The sequence below is a fragment of the Mytilus trossulus genome, chromosome 11, assembly GCF_036588685.1.
Source record: "Mytilus trossulus isolate FHL-02 chromosome 11, PNRI_Mtr1.1.1.hap1, whole genome shotgun sequence".
NCBI classification, from domain to species: Eukaryota; Metazoa; Mollusca; class Bivalvia; order Mytilida; family Mytilidae; genus Mytilus; species Mytilus trossulus.
In genome coordinates, this window is record NC_086383.1 from 59426526 (window position 1) to 59444272 (window position 17747).

A 17747-nucleotide genomic window follows, 5' to 3' on the forward strand; every position below is an offset into this window, starting at 1 on the left:
TTGTTTTTTTTGTTGTTGAAAATTCAACTCCTCCTTGCCAGTTGTCTACATGGTCTAGGTATTCATGTTGATGACTAATGAAGTCAAAATTTTGTCAGTTTCTTCAGCAACGTAATATGTTAGCCACAAATATTATTAAAAATCCAAATCAGAATTTAACAGTAAAGCTGTTGAGAATTATAAACCTTTTAACAATGAATATTAGGTTAGCTGTATTATTTTTTTCTGTATGATAAATCTCCAATACACTTTGAAAAGTTCTAGAGTTATTCCTCTTAGACAAGTAAACTAATGTGACTAAAAGCTGTCATGGGTCAAAAGACCTCATGATGTATCTGGTAAGAGTGATACAATTATTTTCATCTCTGTTTCAGGCATGTGCTGGTATGGGTGAGACGGCCTCTAGCAGCATGGGTTCTACAAGTATTTTTATCAGTCGTAACTCTAGTCAAAGCCTGTGTAGAACTGTATATAGGATCTAAAGTAAGTTTGATATTTAATTTCACCCTTGATTGATAAGCAGGCACTAGACAATTAAAGATTATTGATGGTATTTTAAAACTATTTTAAAAGTGTTTCTCAGGGATAAGCTCATTGAAGGACGACAGCCCTGATATTTGATGTAGCTGAGTGAAACACTCTCGAATTGGGAAGACCATTGTAAATCTGTTATTATTATTTTACCTATGATTTCATTGATGTCATTGTTTCCGCAAATTTAGTTTGCCTCAGCCAAATGCAATAAAACTTATACACAATGCTAATTTCTACCAAACACAAATAAAGTTGGAATACGGGTGGCATTGTTTTCAGTGTTCAAAAGTTGTGTACCTTTTTGTCGAGCCTTAGACTTAAGTCGAAAAAGCGAGACATAGCGATCCTACTTTCCGTCGGCGTCGTCGTCGGCGTCGTCGTCGGCGGCGTCCACAAATATTCACTCTGTGGTTAAAGTTTTTAAAATTTTAATAACTTTCTTAAACTATACTGGATTTCTACCAAACTTGGACAGAAGCTGGTTTATGATCATAAGATAGTATCCAGAAGTGAATTTTGTAAAAATAAATTTCCATTTTTTCAGTATTTTACTTATAAATGGACTTAGTTTTTCTGCCGGTAAACATTACATTCACTCTGTGGTTAAAGTTTTTAAAATTTGAATAACTTTCGTAAACTATCCTGGGTTTGTACCAAACTTGGACAGAAGCTTGTTTAATATGATCATAAGATTGTATCCAGAAGTAAATTTTTTAAAAATAAATTTCCATTTTTTCCGTATTTTACTTATAAATGGACTTAGTTTTTCTGCCGGGAAAAATTACATTCACTCTGTGGTTAAAGTTTTTGAAATTTAAATAACTTTCTTAAACTATACTTGATTACTACCAAACTTGGACAGAAGCTTGTTTATGATCATAAGATAGTATCCAGAAGTAAATTTTTTAAAAATAAATTTCGATTTTTTCAGTATTTTACTTTTAAATGGACTTAGATTTTCTGCCAGGAAACAACACATGCACTTTGTAGTTAAAGTTTGAATTTTTTTAATAACTTTCTTCTTTCCTATACCATTTTGGATTTGTACCAACCTTGGACAGAAGCTTTTTTATGATCAAAAGCTAGTATCGAGAAGGAAATTTTGTTAAAATTTTGTACCTGTGTTTCTGTATTTTACTCATAAATGGACTTAGTTTTTCTTCCAGTTTACATTACATACAGTCTGCAGTTAAAGTTTTAAAACATTTATTAGATTCATAAACTATCTTGGATTTTTACCAAACCTGGACAGAAGCTTTTTAAGATCAAAAGATAGTATCAACAGGAATAATTTTATTGATTTTTTTCCTCATTTTTGTTGAGCCTGGGATTAACAGCAACAGTAGGCGAGACACTGGGTTCCGCGGAACCCTTACAAATTTTTAATGAAAAGTTTCCAAATTTGTTGTTTTCACTCTTCTGTGCCTTAACCAAATGGTATGAATGACCCTTTATATGGGAAAAAGCAAAATGATGATTTTTTTCTGTATATATAACAATGGGATTGTGTCTGATGACATCTTCTTATAAAAAGAACACACCTTTTTGCAATTTAGTGGAAAAAATTTAATAAAGATCCATTTTGTTTTCATCATTTGTATGTATCTGAAAGGTTGCAGTCTTGTAATTGACTGCTCCATAGGCTTACATGCAAAACAACTGATCTTTGAAAATTAAAAAATTAAAAATGCTACATAGAAAAAAAAATTCATGTTCATATCATGTATGTACTAATGTGAAATTGTGATTTAATCGAAAAAAAAGGGGGTCTTGCCACGAAGAATAAAAAGTTACGCAATCCTGAAGTCAAAACATTTTTTTTCTACTTTCTGTTTGCTATTTTTACTAGGCCGCACCACTTCCAGTAAACATGATATCCTTTTAATTTTCTGGATTGATATCCCCAAAAGATGCAAGATTTTTTTTTTAAAGTCTATATATATGTTTCAATTCAGCATAAACCTAAAATCAAACAGAAAAAATTGAGTTCAGAAAAAAATTCAGAAAAAAATGCACTTTTTTGTTTCCCTCCATGTTTTGACATGCACCCGAAACTGGAGTTGTAATACAAGGCTGGTACCTGAAAGAGATGTGAAAGATACTAAATGAACATCCAAACTTATAAGTTGAAAAATAATCTGACAAAGCCATGGCCAAGAAAAAAAAGACAACAAGGACAAGCAATAGTACACAAAACACATCAGAAAACTAAAGACTGAGCAAGCTAGGATAAGCAGACTCCGCTCCACATGTGGCATCTGTAGTAAGACTGACATATATCAAATCACATGCAATAAAAAAAAAATCAAAACTAAACAGGCAATTTAAAAAATTTAAAAACCACAAAAAATCTGATAAATTTGAAAAAAATAGCCCTTCTGTCTGAAAAAGTATATAATACTTATCTTTTACAGGGTATCTGTCTCACAAAGATGACCAGTGATGGTTTTATATTAGAGTTAGTGTGTTCAGTGCCATTGATAGCAACAGTAAGTTATAGATACAGGTAGAAGTTATCTCCCTTTTACAGAGTATCTGTCTCACAAAGATGACCAGTGATGGTTTTATATTAGAGTTAGTGTGTTCAGTGCCATTGATAGCAACAGTAAGTTATAGATACAGGTAGTAGTTATCTCCCTTTTACAGGGTATCTGTCTCACAAAGATGACCAGTGATGGTTTTATATTAGAGTTAGTGTGTTCTGTGCCATTGATAGCAACAGTAAGTTACAGATACAGGTAGTAGTTATCTCCCTTTTACAGGGTATCTGTCTCACAAAGATGACCAGTGATGGTTTTATATTAGAGATAGTGTGTTCTGTGCCATTGATAGCAACAGTAAGTTACAGATACAGGTAGTAGTTATCTCCCTTTTACAGGGTATCTGTCTCACAAAGATGACCAGCGATGGTTTTATATTAGAGTTAGTGTGTTCTGTGCCATTGATAGCAACAGTAAGTTACAGATACAGGTAGTAGTTATCTCCCTTTTACAGGGTATCTGTCTCACAAAGATGACCAGTGATGGTTTTATATTAGAGTTAGTGTGTTCTGTGCCATTGATAGCAACAGTAAGTTACAGATACAGGTAGTAGTTATCTCCCTTTTACAGGGTATCTGTCTCACAAAGATGACCAGTGATGGTTTTATATTAGAGTTAGTGTGTTCAGTGCCATTGATAGCAACAGTAAGTTATAGATACAGGTAGTAGTTATCTCCCTTTTACAGGGTATCTGTCTCACAAAGATGACCAGCGATGGTTTTATATTAGAGTTAGTGTGTTCTGTGCCATTGGTAGCAACAGTAAGTTACAGATACAGGTAGTAGTTATCTCCCTTTTACAGGGTATCTGTCTCACAAAGATGACCAGCGATGGTTTTATATTAGAGTTAGTGTGTTCAGTGCCATTGATAGCAACAGTAAGTTAATGGTTTTCTTTCAGTTGTTGCTTTGTACAAATGTGCTAATAAACATACACTACTGTTTCAGGTGACAGGGTAAAGACAGTCCTTGTGAAAATGATTAAAACTCATGCCTCTTGTTCAGTAGTTGTTGATGTTGTTCATCATTGTCTCTCGGTTTTTTTTTGGTCTTTTATATAGATAAGACCCTTTGTTTTCCTGTTTGAATTTTTTAAAACTAGTCTTATTTGGGCCCTTTATATATAGCATGTATAGCTTGCTACCTAGTGTGAGACAAGGCTCTGTGTTGAAGACCGTACTTTGACTTATTGGCCCTCGTACCACATCTTCTTGTTTCTTATATGAATCTAGATACTGCATCATGTTTGAAAACCCTTTATAAAAGAGGTCCTGCAATTACAATTTCTGAGTAGCCTTCTGATTAAGAAGGAGTTGATTTACAGAAACCAGTTAAACAGTAAACAAAACTCATTTTGCAGTAAAAAGGATAATGAGGCATTGTGCTCATTTATGTATAATAGTGTATAAAGCCAAGTTTTTTATTGTTGATATTATCAAATTATCTCCCTTGGTATATTACTGCAGAGACCAACATTCTCCAAAAATTAACTAATACATACAAGGTTTCAGATGAAGATTTCAATTTTGATTTAAAAAAGAAAAGGCGCAATAATAGTTTACCTTTTTCTTTTGTTAGAAGCAGTTTTTTTAAGCAGAAAGATGATAATTGTTCATTTTTCTGTCATATGTTGGAACTTAATCATGTTTTCTTAATGCTCAGCCAGCTGGTCAAAGGAGAAGCGAAAGATACCAAAGGTACATTCAAACTCACAAGTTGACATTGCCATGGTAAAAAAAAAACCAACAACAGACAAACAAAACGCAACATAGAAAAAACCTAAAGACTGAGCTACACGAACTCTTGCAAAAACTGGAGGTGCTCTATAATATACTTGCACTAATTTTTATACCCCTGCTTTAAAAAAAGGGGGGGGGTATACTGTTTTACCTCTGTCTGTCCTTCCGTCAGTCCGTCAGTCAGTCTGTCCGTCCCATGAATATTTTTCGTCGCATTTTTCTAAGGAACTACAATACAAGCATTTATGAAATTGGGTTTCAGGGTTTATTTAAGTCGGCTATACCGTGTGATGCGTTTTCAGATTCATCACTTAACAACTTCCTGTCTACCGAACACTTGCATATTTTTACACTATTAATATTATCCACTTGCGGCGGAGGTATCATCAGTGAGCAGTAGCGCACAGTTTCACTTGTTTTCTTCGTCAATAGACCAGTAATTAGAGATTGTGATAAGAAGGGATACTAGTTTGTTTGATTATTATTAAATTCATAATAATATTAATTTTTCAGGTATTTTACCCACCATTATTAATAGATTTATATGTTCCAAGTTTTCTTCATTGTTGGTTGATGAGAAGGTCTTGCCAGAAATTGTTTGTAAGTACATATTTCTTTACATAATACAGGTTACATCAACATAACAAAACATGTGAGTTTGAAGTAACCCTAGATTTAATGTATTTTAATATTTTTGTTGAGCAGATGGAACAATTCATGGATTATTCAGTTCCAGTGCTTCACTTCAAAAAGAAAATTGTAGGATACTATTATTGTTATTATTTGTATTTGTTGTCCTGGAACAGTTCATCTCATATTGACCAAAGTTACAGTTCACATGAAGGTGTATCATTATAACTTGACACAGTTACTATTCTGACTCTTCAGCCCACAAGTTTTTGCTTCATCCTATTAAAATGACAAGAAGCAGCAAATATAATTTATCAAGTCTTTTATTTGACCTGGCTGATGATCAAATCCACAACATAAAACACTTGAGCAACCAAGCTTCCACAAGATAACCACATTTTGAAGGACCATGCAAGGTCATGCAAGGTCCACAGATTCTAATATTTAGAAGCAATGATTTAAACATGTCACTAACTCTGTTTGATAAGTGGGTGTCAATCACAGACTTGGGCTTTTGAAAATACACGCCAGTTGATTCCTGTTGTGAGCTGATTTATTACAAAGATCTACAATGTATTTGATAAAAATTCTGAATTGTTTGAAGCATAAATAATCTGCATCTGCAACTTAAATCATAAAAAAAGGAAGATTTTTTATCAAGCCAATTATGGCGTAATGCTGAACATAGTAAAAATGTAATACATGATAACAAAACAAAATAAATACAATCAACAAAATTAAAGTCTTTGACTAACATTGATAAGTTTTAGGAAAAAGAAACAAAATACTGTGAATAAGAAACAAAAACATGTAAGAATTCATAATATTAAATTAACCACATTATAATATTTATGAATCACTATTTTTGACATACCAGATTTGCTCTCAAGCTGATGGCTGTGAAACAAAACTTATTTTAAAATGTGCAGGAGATATATACACATACAAAATGTACCTGTGAATGCAGATTTTGTGCATTTTTCCTTAGATCTTTTTTTGTGATAATTTTCATATCTGACATGCTTCTCGCTTGAGATGGAAAAATTATTGCTAGAAACTAAGGAGGCCACGTGGCCTTGCTAACGAAATTGACATGCAGCTAACGAAATTGACATGAAATTGACAACGTCGTCATAGGTAAAATAGCGATAAACAGATTATCATTGGTCATCTCAACTCGCTCAAGCGAGAAAATCAATCTCGTTGAGATGATCAACAATAATCTATAAATATATATATATATTGTAAATCCAGAAAGTATTGCAATGTTTTTATCCCCAAAAATTTTTTATGATCTATATGTCAGTCGCGCAGGTTTTATTTGACCTTGACCTCATTTTCACGGTTCATTGCTCATTGTAAGTTTTGTGTTTTGTTCTATTTTTCTTAAACTATAAGTAACAGGTCAACTATATTTGTTGTATGGAAGCATTATTAGCTGTACATGTCTGCTTGGCATGGTTCATCTGACCTTGACCTCATTTTCATGGTTCATTGGTCTTTGTTTAGTTATCTTGGTTAATGTTAAGTTTATGTTACAGTTTTTAATAAAGCTTTATACTTAGGACTGTCAACATAATATCAATGAATAGTAAAGAAGGCGAATCATTTCAGTGTGTGCATTCTAGTTCACAAAGCCGCTGTACTAGTATGTAGGAAAGAAAGTTCAGCAAGTTCAGCAAGCACATGCTTGATTTTACTTATGGCTTAAAGAAATCAAAACTAAAAAAAACTAGCTTAAATCCTGTTTATTTCTGGTTCAAAAGTTACAGTATAAAATTGAACATGTATAAGTTTAAAAACAACTAATTTTATTTCAAAGATGCACCAGGTTGATAAAAAAGTATGCAGTTATAGCCTAGGAAAAAAATATTCCATCAGTTGAGAATTCCACTGTATAGTTCATATAAAAATATTTCTAATTAATAACATTAACGGAGTGGCTAGCCGGACGAATAGTGCCAGGGCTATTTGTCCGGCCATGGAAGTGCGCATGTCATATCATGTGTGTCTCGACGCTGGTGTAATATTATCTTCAGTAACGTGTAATCTGATCACTGATATTCAATTTTAAGATGGCTGAAAACGGTGATATCAATATTTGTGATATTTTTGGCAGTTTCCGGAATTTGACAATGGAATATGATGTTATGAACTTCCAAGAATGATACAATCTTATAAAAGTGACTCTAAAAAATTGAAATCACAATTAAGAATTAAAAAAATGTTTGGGGGGGCATTATAAAAAAAATCTCTCACCTTTCACCCAAAATATGGATAACTTTATGGCAAGGGGTCTATATAATTCTCTTTGACAGCTACAGACATAATAATTTTGTACCTTTTTCAGCTAGACAAAATCCTTTACGCTAACTTAAAATGCACGAGTCAAACACTACCCAAATTTGTTTTACAAGTAATTTCGTCTCTCTCCTTATATTAAAAATATAGGATATTTTATGATTTCTTTTCGATGTATTGTTTATCCACATTGGACTATATACTTGTATGAAGAAGAAAAAAACAATTACTAGTAACAAGATTCGGCCCTTAGGCCTAACACTTAAGATTACAAACATGTGTTACCCCCTGGTGCTGCTGAAGATAATATTACACGCACACACTCATATCATAGTGACATGCGCATTGTATTGGCCGGACAAATAGTCCTGGTACTATTCGTCCGGCTAGCCGGACAAATAGCAACTGCCTAACATTAATGGTACCAATTTTTCTGCACCATGTTTCACTACCATACTTCAAATTACAAGCCTGTTGTAAGACTTATAAATTAATAGTAAATGAATAAAATTACTAACAGCAGAAAAGTGAAGGGTCTTACAAGTGTGCTTGTAATGAAGATATGCTGATAAGCCATTGAAAATTTGGACTTTTCATACATTCAACATTTGCACCCTTTTTATTTAAAAAAATATGATTTTTTTTTAAAATACTATAAGCTTTTAAACTATATGTAAAGAAAAGTAGGGGTTAGCAGGGAAATTTAAATGTATAAAACCAGAGGATTCTGAATATCTGTCAAAAATTCAAAAACAAGAGGAGTGAACATCCTTGGGAAATTAAAGATATTAATCCTGATTATAATATTGGTTGGGTTGGGTCAATGATTATTGATAACGACGATGATAGTCAAGATATTGGTTGGGTCATCAATGATGGATATGGAGATAATAGTGAAAATAAGGTTTGGGATGGGACATTGAACATGGATTTGGAGGAGGATGATAATAATAATTTTGGTAGGGTGGGGGTGAATATGGATTTGGAGGATGATAATTATAATTTTGGTAGGGTGGGGGTGAATATGGATATGGGGGATGATAATAATAATTTTGGTAGGGTGGGGGTGAATATGGATATGGGGGATGATAATAATAATTTTGGTAGGGTGGGGGTGAATATGGATATGGGGGATGATAATAATAATTTTGGTAGGGTGGGGGTGAATATGGATATGGGGGATGATAATAAAAATTTTGGTAGGGTGGGGGTGAATATGGATATGGGGGATGATAATGCTGATATTGACTGGGTGGTGGTGAACATGGATATGGAGGATGATAATGATGATATTGACTGGGTGGGGGCATTGGCAATAGAAATCGAAGATGATCATTATAATATTTGTTTAGTAGCGGCAGTAAAAATGGAGAAGGAAGATAATAATGGAGATAAAAAAATGTGTAAGGTTTGGTCATTGACAATTGATCAAGAGGCTCAAAACCTTTTTGATATGGTTTGGTTTCGGTCATTAAAAATTTATTAAGACACTCAATATCTCCATGATATGGTTTAGTTAGATTCAGTTCTGAAAAGGTAGAAAACTCTTCCTCCTGGTTTGGTATCATTACATTCACTACAATTGGATCATGATCAAGAATTGCTGTTACAAATGGTTCTTTTAATTCAGGAAATAACTTTTTAGTAATTGAAAAAGCATCAACAGGTTTGCAGTCTACAACAGTAATTGTTGGGGATGTTAGAATGAAGTCAATTTTGTTGGGTCTTCTTTCTAGTTTCATATAATCAATTACTGCCAGTGTATCAGGATAGGCAGGATTTTCTTCTAGATTTTTATCTTTATTGAGGTCTAAATTAAAATCTCCCCCAACAACTACATGAATTTGTTCTTCAGATGCATAAAGACTTAAAAGTAAACATAAATCATCATAAAGCTTTTTCTTTTCATCCAATGGCTCCTTGTGTGGTCCATGCCAGCACACAAATAGGATTGGCTGTGCATCTTCTTCAGTACCTTTCAGTATCCTTGCACACATTCGTGCAAAAATGTCAGCACTTTCCCCTCTTATAACTTTTGATTCATATATGTGACGTAGTCTAGTGGTTGGATCTTCAACAAAATCAAATTTGCTGGTGTCAAAGATTATTCCAGCATCTTTTGGACCAATAGATTCATAATTCAAATCCTTTAAATATCTAGTGCAAAAGTTTTTCAATTGAATGGTTGATTCCTGTATAAAAATGATATCTGGACACTCGTCCCGAATTACTTTATCCACTACATCTCTCCTTTTTTGGGGTATTTTCATTCCCTTCACTTTTTCTCCATTTGGTATACTTCCGCTTCCATTTATGGTAATTATCTTGCAATTCATTTAAATTTTTTCCTGAAAAAGTCCAAATAGAATACTGTTTACCAAAATTTATTTAGCACTAACTTCATCCTATTTATAGGGTACATTTTTGCCAATAAAACTGTTCTTTTTTTCTTTTCATTTCAGCCTACCATTAAAATATTTGAGTTGTTTTTTCTATTAATCTTTAGAATAAACATAATTGGTTCAACACTCACCTGTATTTATTGACAAAATATGTGTTGCAGTCTGCACAAGTTACTTTTCTTCTTTCATAACTGCACTTTTGTGTTTTTTTCTAAATTAAAAATATTTTAAAAGTCAACGAAATGTATTAAAACATATTTTCAACTTTTAAATTAATCATCACATGGATTTACCAGGAACATTAAAACTAATAATAGAATTACAGCTGTTTATGCCAATGCATTGACTAAAATTTAGAATAAATGAAAATAGGTGATAAGGTAGACTTGCTACAATTCCCTTTCTATTATTTCTCTCTTACTAATTTATATGTTTACTGATAAGTGCCAGCCTACTGATTGCCGATGTCAGTATAATTGTAATCTCCTGGTTATAGCAGTAAAATTATTAAAGGGGCAAAATTGAAAAAAAAAGAGAAAAAACATAATTAGGAAGGGACATGTAGCAAGTCTAGTGATAAGGCTACAGATAGATCTATAAAAAAGGCGAAATTCTTGATCTCAAATGTGACACTCCTGAGCCTGCAGTGTTTGTTCTCAATTTCTCTATTTCCCAACTGGGTCCTTACAATTAATTCATATACAAAATACCAAAAATGTGTAAATTCTAATGACTAAAGAATAAGTAACTAAACAGAAAATTTGGGACATTTTGTTTAAAGATTATCAAATAGAGACAATAAATGTTAAACTAAAATTATAAACTTAAATTAAAGCATAAAGTCAAGGTGGCTCAAAGAAACATATTAATCCTAATGAATATCAGTTAGTTTCAGAATAAACATTACCTAATTAATGTATCCGTACTTCATTTTAATTTGAGAAATAAAACAATTTATTTTTAGCTCACCTGGCCCGAAGGGCCAAGTGAGCTTTTCTCATCACTTGGCGTCCGGCGTCGTCCGTCGTCGTCCGTCGGCGTCCTGCGTCCGTCGTCGTTAACTTTTACAAAAATCTTCTCCTCTGAAATAGCTGGGCCAAATTAATCCAAACTTGGCCATAATCATCATTGGGGTATCTAGTTTAAAAATTGTGTCCGGTGACCCCGCCAACCAACCAAGATGGCCGCCACGGCTAAAAATAGAACATAGGGGTAAAATGCAGTTTTTGGCTTATAACTCAAAAACCAAAGCATTTAGAGCAAATCTGACGTGGGGTGAAAATGTTCATCAGGTCAAGATCTAACTGCCCTGAAATTTTCAGATGAATCGGACAACCTGTTGTTGGGTTGCTGCCCATGAATTGGTAATTTTAGGGAAATTTTGCTGTTTTTTGTTATTATCTTGAATATTATTATAGATAGAGATAAACTGTAAACAGCAATAATGTTCAGCAAAGTAAAATCTACAAATAAGTCAACATAACGAAAATGGTCAGTTGACCACTTTAGGAGTTATTGTCCTTTATAGTAAATTTTTAACCATTTTTCGTAAATCTTGGTAATCTTTTACAAAAATCTTCTCCTCTGAAACTACCAGGCCAAATTTAAACAAACTTGGCCGCAATCATCATTGGGGTATCTAGTTTAAAAATTGTGTCCGGTGATCCCGCCAACCAACCAAGATGGCCGCCATGGCTAAAAATAGAACATAGGGGTAAAATGCAGTTTTTTGCTTATAACTCAAAAACCAAAGCATTTAGAGCAAATCTAACAGGGAGTAAAATTGTTAATCAGGTCAAGATCTATATGCCATGAAATTTTCAGATGGATTGGACAAACTGCTGTTAGGTTGCTGCCCGTGAATTAGTCATTTTAAGGAAATTTTGCCGTTTTTTGTTATTATCTTGAATATTATTATAGATAGAGATAAACTGTAAAGGGAAACAATGTACAGCAAAGTAACACCTAAAAATAAGTCAACATGACCTAAATGGTCAATTGACCCCATAAGGAGTTATTGCCCTTTATAGTCAATTTTTAACAATTTTCATAAAATTTGTAAATTTTAACATTTTCCACTGAAGCTCTTAGGCCAAGTTCAATATAGATAGAATGATTGTAAGCAGCAATAATGTTCAGTAAAGTAAGATATACAAACACATCACCATCACCAAAACACAATTTTGTCATGAATTCAAATGCGTCCTTTGTTTAATATTCACATAGACCAAGGTGAGCGACACAGGCTCTTTGGAGCCTCTAGTTTTGAGCTTGCAATTGATTTTTTTTAATGAAATCCTCTACCTTAATCTTTTCTTTCTGATGGTCCAGACTGCTTGTGTGAACACAATACAAGCAAATGCTTTCCCTCAGCTTCATGTGCCACAGTTTAGGTACGGTGAAGTAATACAGAGTTGTGAATTAAGAATATTATCTATAAAAATAGAATGGAAATTCCCCAACTTTCCGAAAATAATATAAAACAAACTTACCAATCGTATGAAAATTTGGAATAATCTTCACATTTGTTCTATTAATTGCAAAGGACTACAAAAAGCTGAAAAAAGAAAAAGATTAATAGAATGGTCAAAGCAACAAAAATGTGATATCATATTAATGCAAGAAACTCACTTTGTAAATAGTATGTCAACCCAATTAAAAAATGAATTTGAAGGACAAATTATATTAACCCTTACCATGCGGTGACCGTCTTTTGACGGGCGGACCCTAATAACCGTTATTTGGCTCCAATGGCGTTCCGTACTTTTAGAAGTCCACTTTATGATACTTATTTTAAAATTTATGTATGTCCCGTCAACCTGAGGCTATCCATATTCATGTTTCTCATGTATAAGTAGCATTTTGAGCACAAATACGGACATGGAAAATTGAAATTGGCTAAAACTCGGTTTTCTGGAGGGGTAGGCTTCACATCTGTATCTTACACAAGAAGTTCAGAGGCATAAAACTGGCAAAGATAGTGCAAACCCACGGCCATATAACTACTGATCATTATTATTAATGAAATACGCATAGGAAACAACTACTTCCGGTTTTGGGTCCATTCAAAGTCAAAAATCGGCAAAAATCGTGAAATTCGGTATTTTGGGTCCAAATGACCTTCTGTAGACTGATGAATCAAGATCAGATTCACTCCGATCTAACAACTGTTGTGGTCAATTTGTTCACGAGGGTCCACTCTACACGCAGGCTACAGCTGGATACCTGAACCAGCAACCCTGGGTCTTCTGGGTCAAGAGAAGGGGTGAAAAATCGGCAAAATTGACGCTTTTTGCACCTGAAGACCCTCTTTGGGGCAAATTTCCGCCAAAAAATACATATTTTTGCAAATAAACGAAAATTAGACATTTTCTAAAAACAATTCCGCATGGTAAGGGTTAAGTAACGGAACAAGCAATTCACGAGGTGTTGCAATTTGGATAAAAAACCCACTAAATTTGAAATTAATTGATAGTTTTGAAGATGAAGAAGGTAGATTTCTACTTGTAAATATGGAAGTTAATGACAACATATTAACTTTAGTTAATTTATATGCACCTAATAACCCACACACTAGAAATAACTTTTTTAAAAACATTAAATTATTGGTGGATAAACATAGCATAGGACAAATAATCATGGGAGGTGATTTTAATGACATATTAGCTCAAATAGATTCAAAAAATAAATCTAAACAAATAAAAAATAAAAAACCAGTCTGTAATCTTAACAAATTAATCAAATCATTAAAAGTTATAGATGTTTGGAGAGAGAAAAACAAACATAAAACACAGTTCACTTGGTGTAGAAAAGATAGATCTGAAGCAACAAGAATTGACTATTTTTTAATATGATCTGAAGTGTACAAAAACTCCATTTCATGTGATATAAGACCTATAGTTCTGCAACATACTGATCATAATTGTGTCTCACTAAAAATAGATTTAAATAGAGGTCCTAAAGGCAGAGGATACTGGAAATTGAATAGCAGTATATTAGAGAATGAGGTTTATGTGAATACAATTTCTAATTTGATAACTAATTATAAAAACAAAAGTATAAATTATCCCGATCTCGACTTACTATGGGATAACTTTAAAACTGAGGTAAGAGATATTTCAATAAATTTTTGCAAATCTAAAGCTAAGGAAAAAAGAGATAAGATAAATATTTTAGAAAAAGACTTACAAAGACTTAATATCCTAGCTGATACTGAAAACAATAATACAACCAAAACAAGTTTATTGCAAACAATAGAATATACAGAAGAAAAATTAGGAAAGCTTTACTATGAAAAAATAAAGGGTAACCAAATTAGAGCTAGAGCAAAATGGGTGGAAGAGGGTGAAAGAAATTCAGCTTATTTTCTAGGTCTTGAGAAATCTAGGCAAAGCAAAAAAACCATAACACAACTATATGATGAAAAGGGGAGATAACTAGGGATCATGAAAAAATATTAAACCTTGAAGTAAAATATTATAAAGATTTATACACGTCAACAAATCCAAATTTACAAGAAACACTAAATTATTTAAATGATATTAAAAAACATAAAAAATTAACTGAAAGTGAAAGTGATACTTGTGAAGGAGAAATAACTGAAGAAGAATGCACAGAAGCTATATTTAAAATGAAATTAAACCGTGCCCCAGGATTAGATGGACTAAATGTTGAATTTTACAGGAAGTTTTGGGTAGAATTAAAAACTTTAATAGTATCAACATTTAACTATTGCTATTCTAAAGGACAATTGTCCAACACACAAAAAATAGGCGTTATATCACTTATTTATAAAAAAAATGACCCATTGTCACTTGATAATTATCGACCTATAACACTTTTGAATTATGATGTTAAACTTCTAGCATATGCCTTGGCACAAAGACTTAAACCCCTACTTCATAAACTGGTACATTCTGTTTAAAAAGGATATATAAAAAATAGGTACATTGGTTTCAACATTAGACAGATACAAGATGCTATTGACTATTCAGAAAATCTCAAAATAGACGGAGCTGTCTTATTTCTAGATTTTAGCAAAGCTTTTGACTCTCTTGAGTGGATCTTTATGTTTGAAACACTAAAAAAGTTTGGTTTTAAAGAAAGTTTTTTAAAATGGATTCAACTAATGTATTCAGATATTAAGGGATGTATAACTAATAATGGCTGGGTTTCAAGTCGTTTTAAAGCATTCCGTGGTATTAAACAAGGCTGTCCGCTTTCTTCGTTACTTTTTGTTCTTGCCGTAGAAATAATGGCTATAAAAATTAGAGAAAATAAAAATATTAAAGGATTAGAAATTAAGCTAGAAAGCAGCACCAATACACTAAAAATATGTCAACTAGCAGACGATACCACTCTGTTCCTACATTCTAAACAGGACATTACAATTGCATTAAATTTAATTGAAACATTTGGTAACTTTTCTGGCCTTAAACTTAATAGAACTAAAACTGAAGGAATATGGCTTGGCAAATTAAAGCACTGCAAAGAAAAATATGAGAATATTAATTGGAGTAATAAACCTATCAAAAGTTTAGGAATTTATTTTGGACACAACAGATTAGAATGTCAAAATCTTAATATTGAAAAACAAATATTGAAATGTGAAAAAATAATAGCTAACTGGAAGAAAAGAAAACTAAGTATATTAGGAAGAATAGTAGTAACTAAATCTTTAATTCTACCAAACTTAACATATATAGCATCAAATACTGTAATACCAAAAGATTCGCTACAAAAATTTAAAACCCTCATATATAATTTTATATGGAATGGTAAAAGAGACAAAATTAAAAGATCAACTCTTTCAACAGAGTACAAAAAAGGGGGACTTAAAATGATAGACATCGATAATTTTATAAAATCCATACACATAGGCTGGATAACAAAATTATTTAATACTGAAACAGACAATTGGACAGTTATACCAAGATATTATTTAAATAAATTTGGTAATAACTTGATAATATTTCTAATGAATCTGAAAAATATAAATGATCTAGATAAATCAATTTTCAAGAGTGTTCCAGAATTTTACCAAGAATTAATTAAAACTTGGATTAGTGTTAAAGGAGGTGGGTCATCATACCCACATGCCTTTTTACAAATAAGAAAACAATTTCTATGGGGAAATAACTTTATCAGACTAAATGGAAAATGTTTATTCTTTGAAGAGTGGGTAAAAAGCAATTTGTATTTTATAAATGATATCGTAGATGATAGAGGTCAAATTTCAGAAACATATATACTTTCTAAACTAAAAAAACAAACAAGATTGGATCAGGCAGATATCTTGCATTAAAAAAGCTATACCAAATCAATGGCTTACAATAATAAATCAAGATAATTCAATTAAAACTAAAGTTAATATTCATAATACTATAAATAGTCTAAAAATCATGCTTAATCAAGAAATCAATTCTAAAATGAGTACAAAACAAATTTATAACATTATTATAAATGAAAACAAACTGGACAAACCTATAGGAGTTATAATGTGGGAAAAAATGTTTGCCAAAAACCTGTACTTCAAACTAGAAAATTGTTTCAACTTCATTTTTAACTACTTACCTGACAATAAATTGAAAATGTTTAGATGGAAATTAATTCACTTTATACTTCCATGCAATGATTTATTAGTTAAATGGAAAATACTCACAAATAATAAATGTAATAATTGCAGTATAAAAGAAGATTATGAACATTTTTATTTTTCTTGCAGTTACAACAGCAATTTTTTATCAAAAATATCCAACCTTCTTAAATTTATAGGTTTCAATGAAAGTATTCTTAATATAGAAAATCTTGTAGTAGGATATAAAATAAATGATGAAGCTTACTATGAAATTAACTTTCTTTTGACTGTAATATTTTTTTCTATCTACAAATCATATTACATCTCTGACTCAAAAAGAACAAAAATAGATATCTTTAAAATATTCAAGGCAGAAATAAAATCTATAGTTGAAATCAATAATATAATTAAAAGAAAAACCAGTAAATTGATTTTAAAAACCCTAAACTACATAAATGATCATAAATAATAACAAGGATTTGTACAAATATCCCTGAGATCACATGACCCAAGTATTAAGTCACATGACTTGAGCATGTCAGGTGACAATAATGTACTTTAATACCACGTGTTAAAAAAAAAAGATAATAATGTATCATTCAATATTGTATAATGCACACTTTTTTGTCTTCTTTTTTACTTTATATTTTATGTGTTTATCTTTGACAACTATGTGTAGTGCACTCTGATGTCGTGTATAATCATGTTTACCGAGTAGTTTAGATATATCAGTCTAAAATACATCAGGTTTCAAATAAGTTAACAGTTACACTTTTATTATGATTCAAAACATCACGAAAATTATGATCAACTTACCTTTTAAATTAGACAAACTGTCTAAGTATTGTGAATTAAATTTATCCAAATCACAAAGATGATGATGGCAAAACGATGCACATTTATCTAACATTAAAAAACACTATCGGACGGAAGTGAAATATTCTCCGGTAAACATGAAATCATTTAAAATATTGTAATATTGTAATGTAACATCAATTTACTTTTATTAGATATTCTCCCTGGAT

The 17747-nt window shown here is 31.9% G+C and overlaps 1 protein-coding gene across 12 annotated transcripts in view; it reads left to right on the top strand.

The window, feature by feature from the left end:
* LOC134691359 (potassium channel subfamily T member 1-like) overlaps nt 1-17747 on the top strand; it is a 136540-nt gene that overhangs the window by 56927 nt on the left and 61866 nt on the right. For 11 of the 12 annotated variants that reach the window (XM_063551848.1, XM_063551847.1, XM_063551846.1 and 8 more), the window contains 3 exons: nt 375-483; nt 3877-3951; nt 5326-5412. In XM_063551848.1, coding sequence (XP_063407918.1) covers nt 375-483; nt 3877-3951; nt 5326-5412 — 271 coding nt within the window. Of the gene's footprint in view, nt 1-374; nt 484-3653; nt 3720-3876; nt 3952-5325; nt 5413-17747 lie in introns of those variants that run through there. The other variant, XM_063551855.1, reaches the window with a different exon arrangement.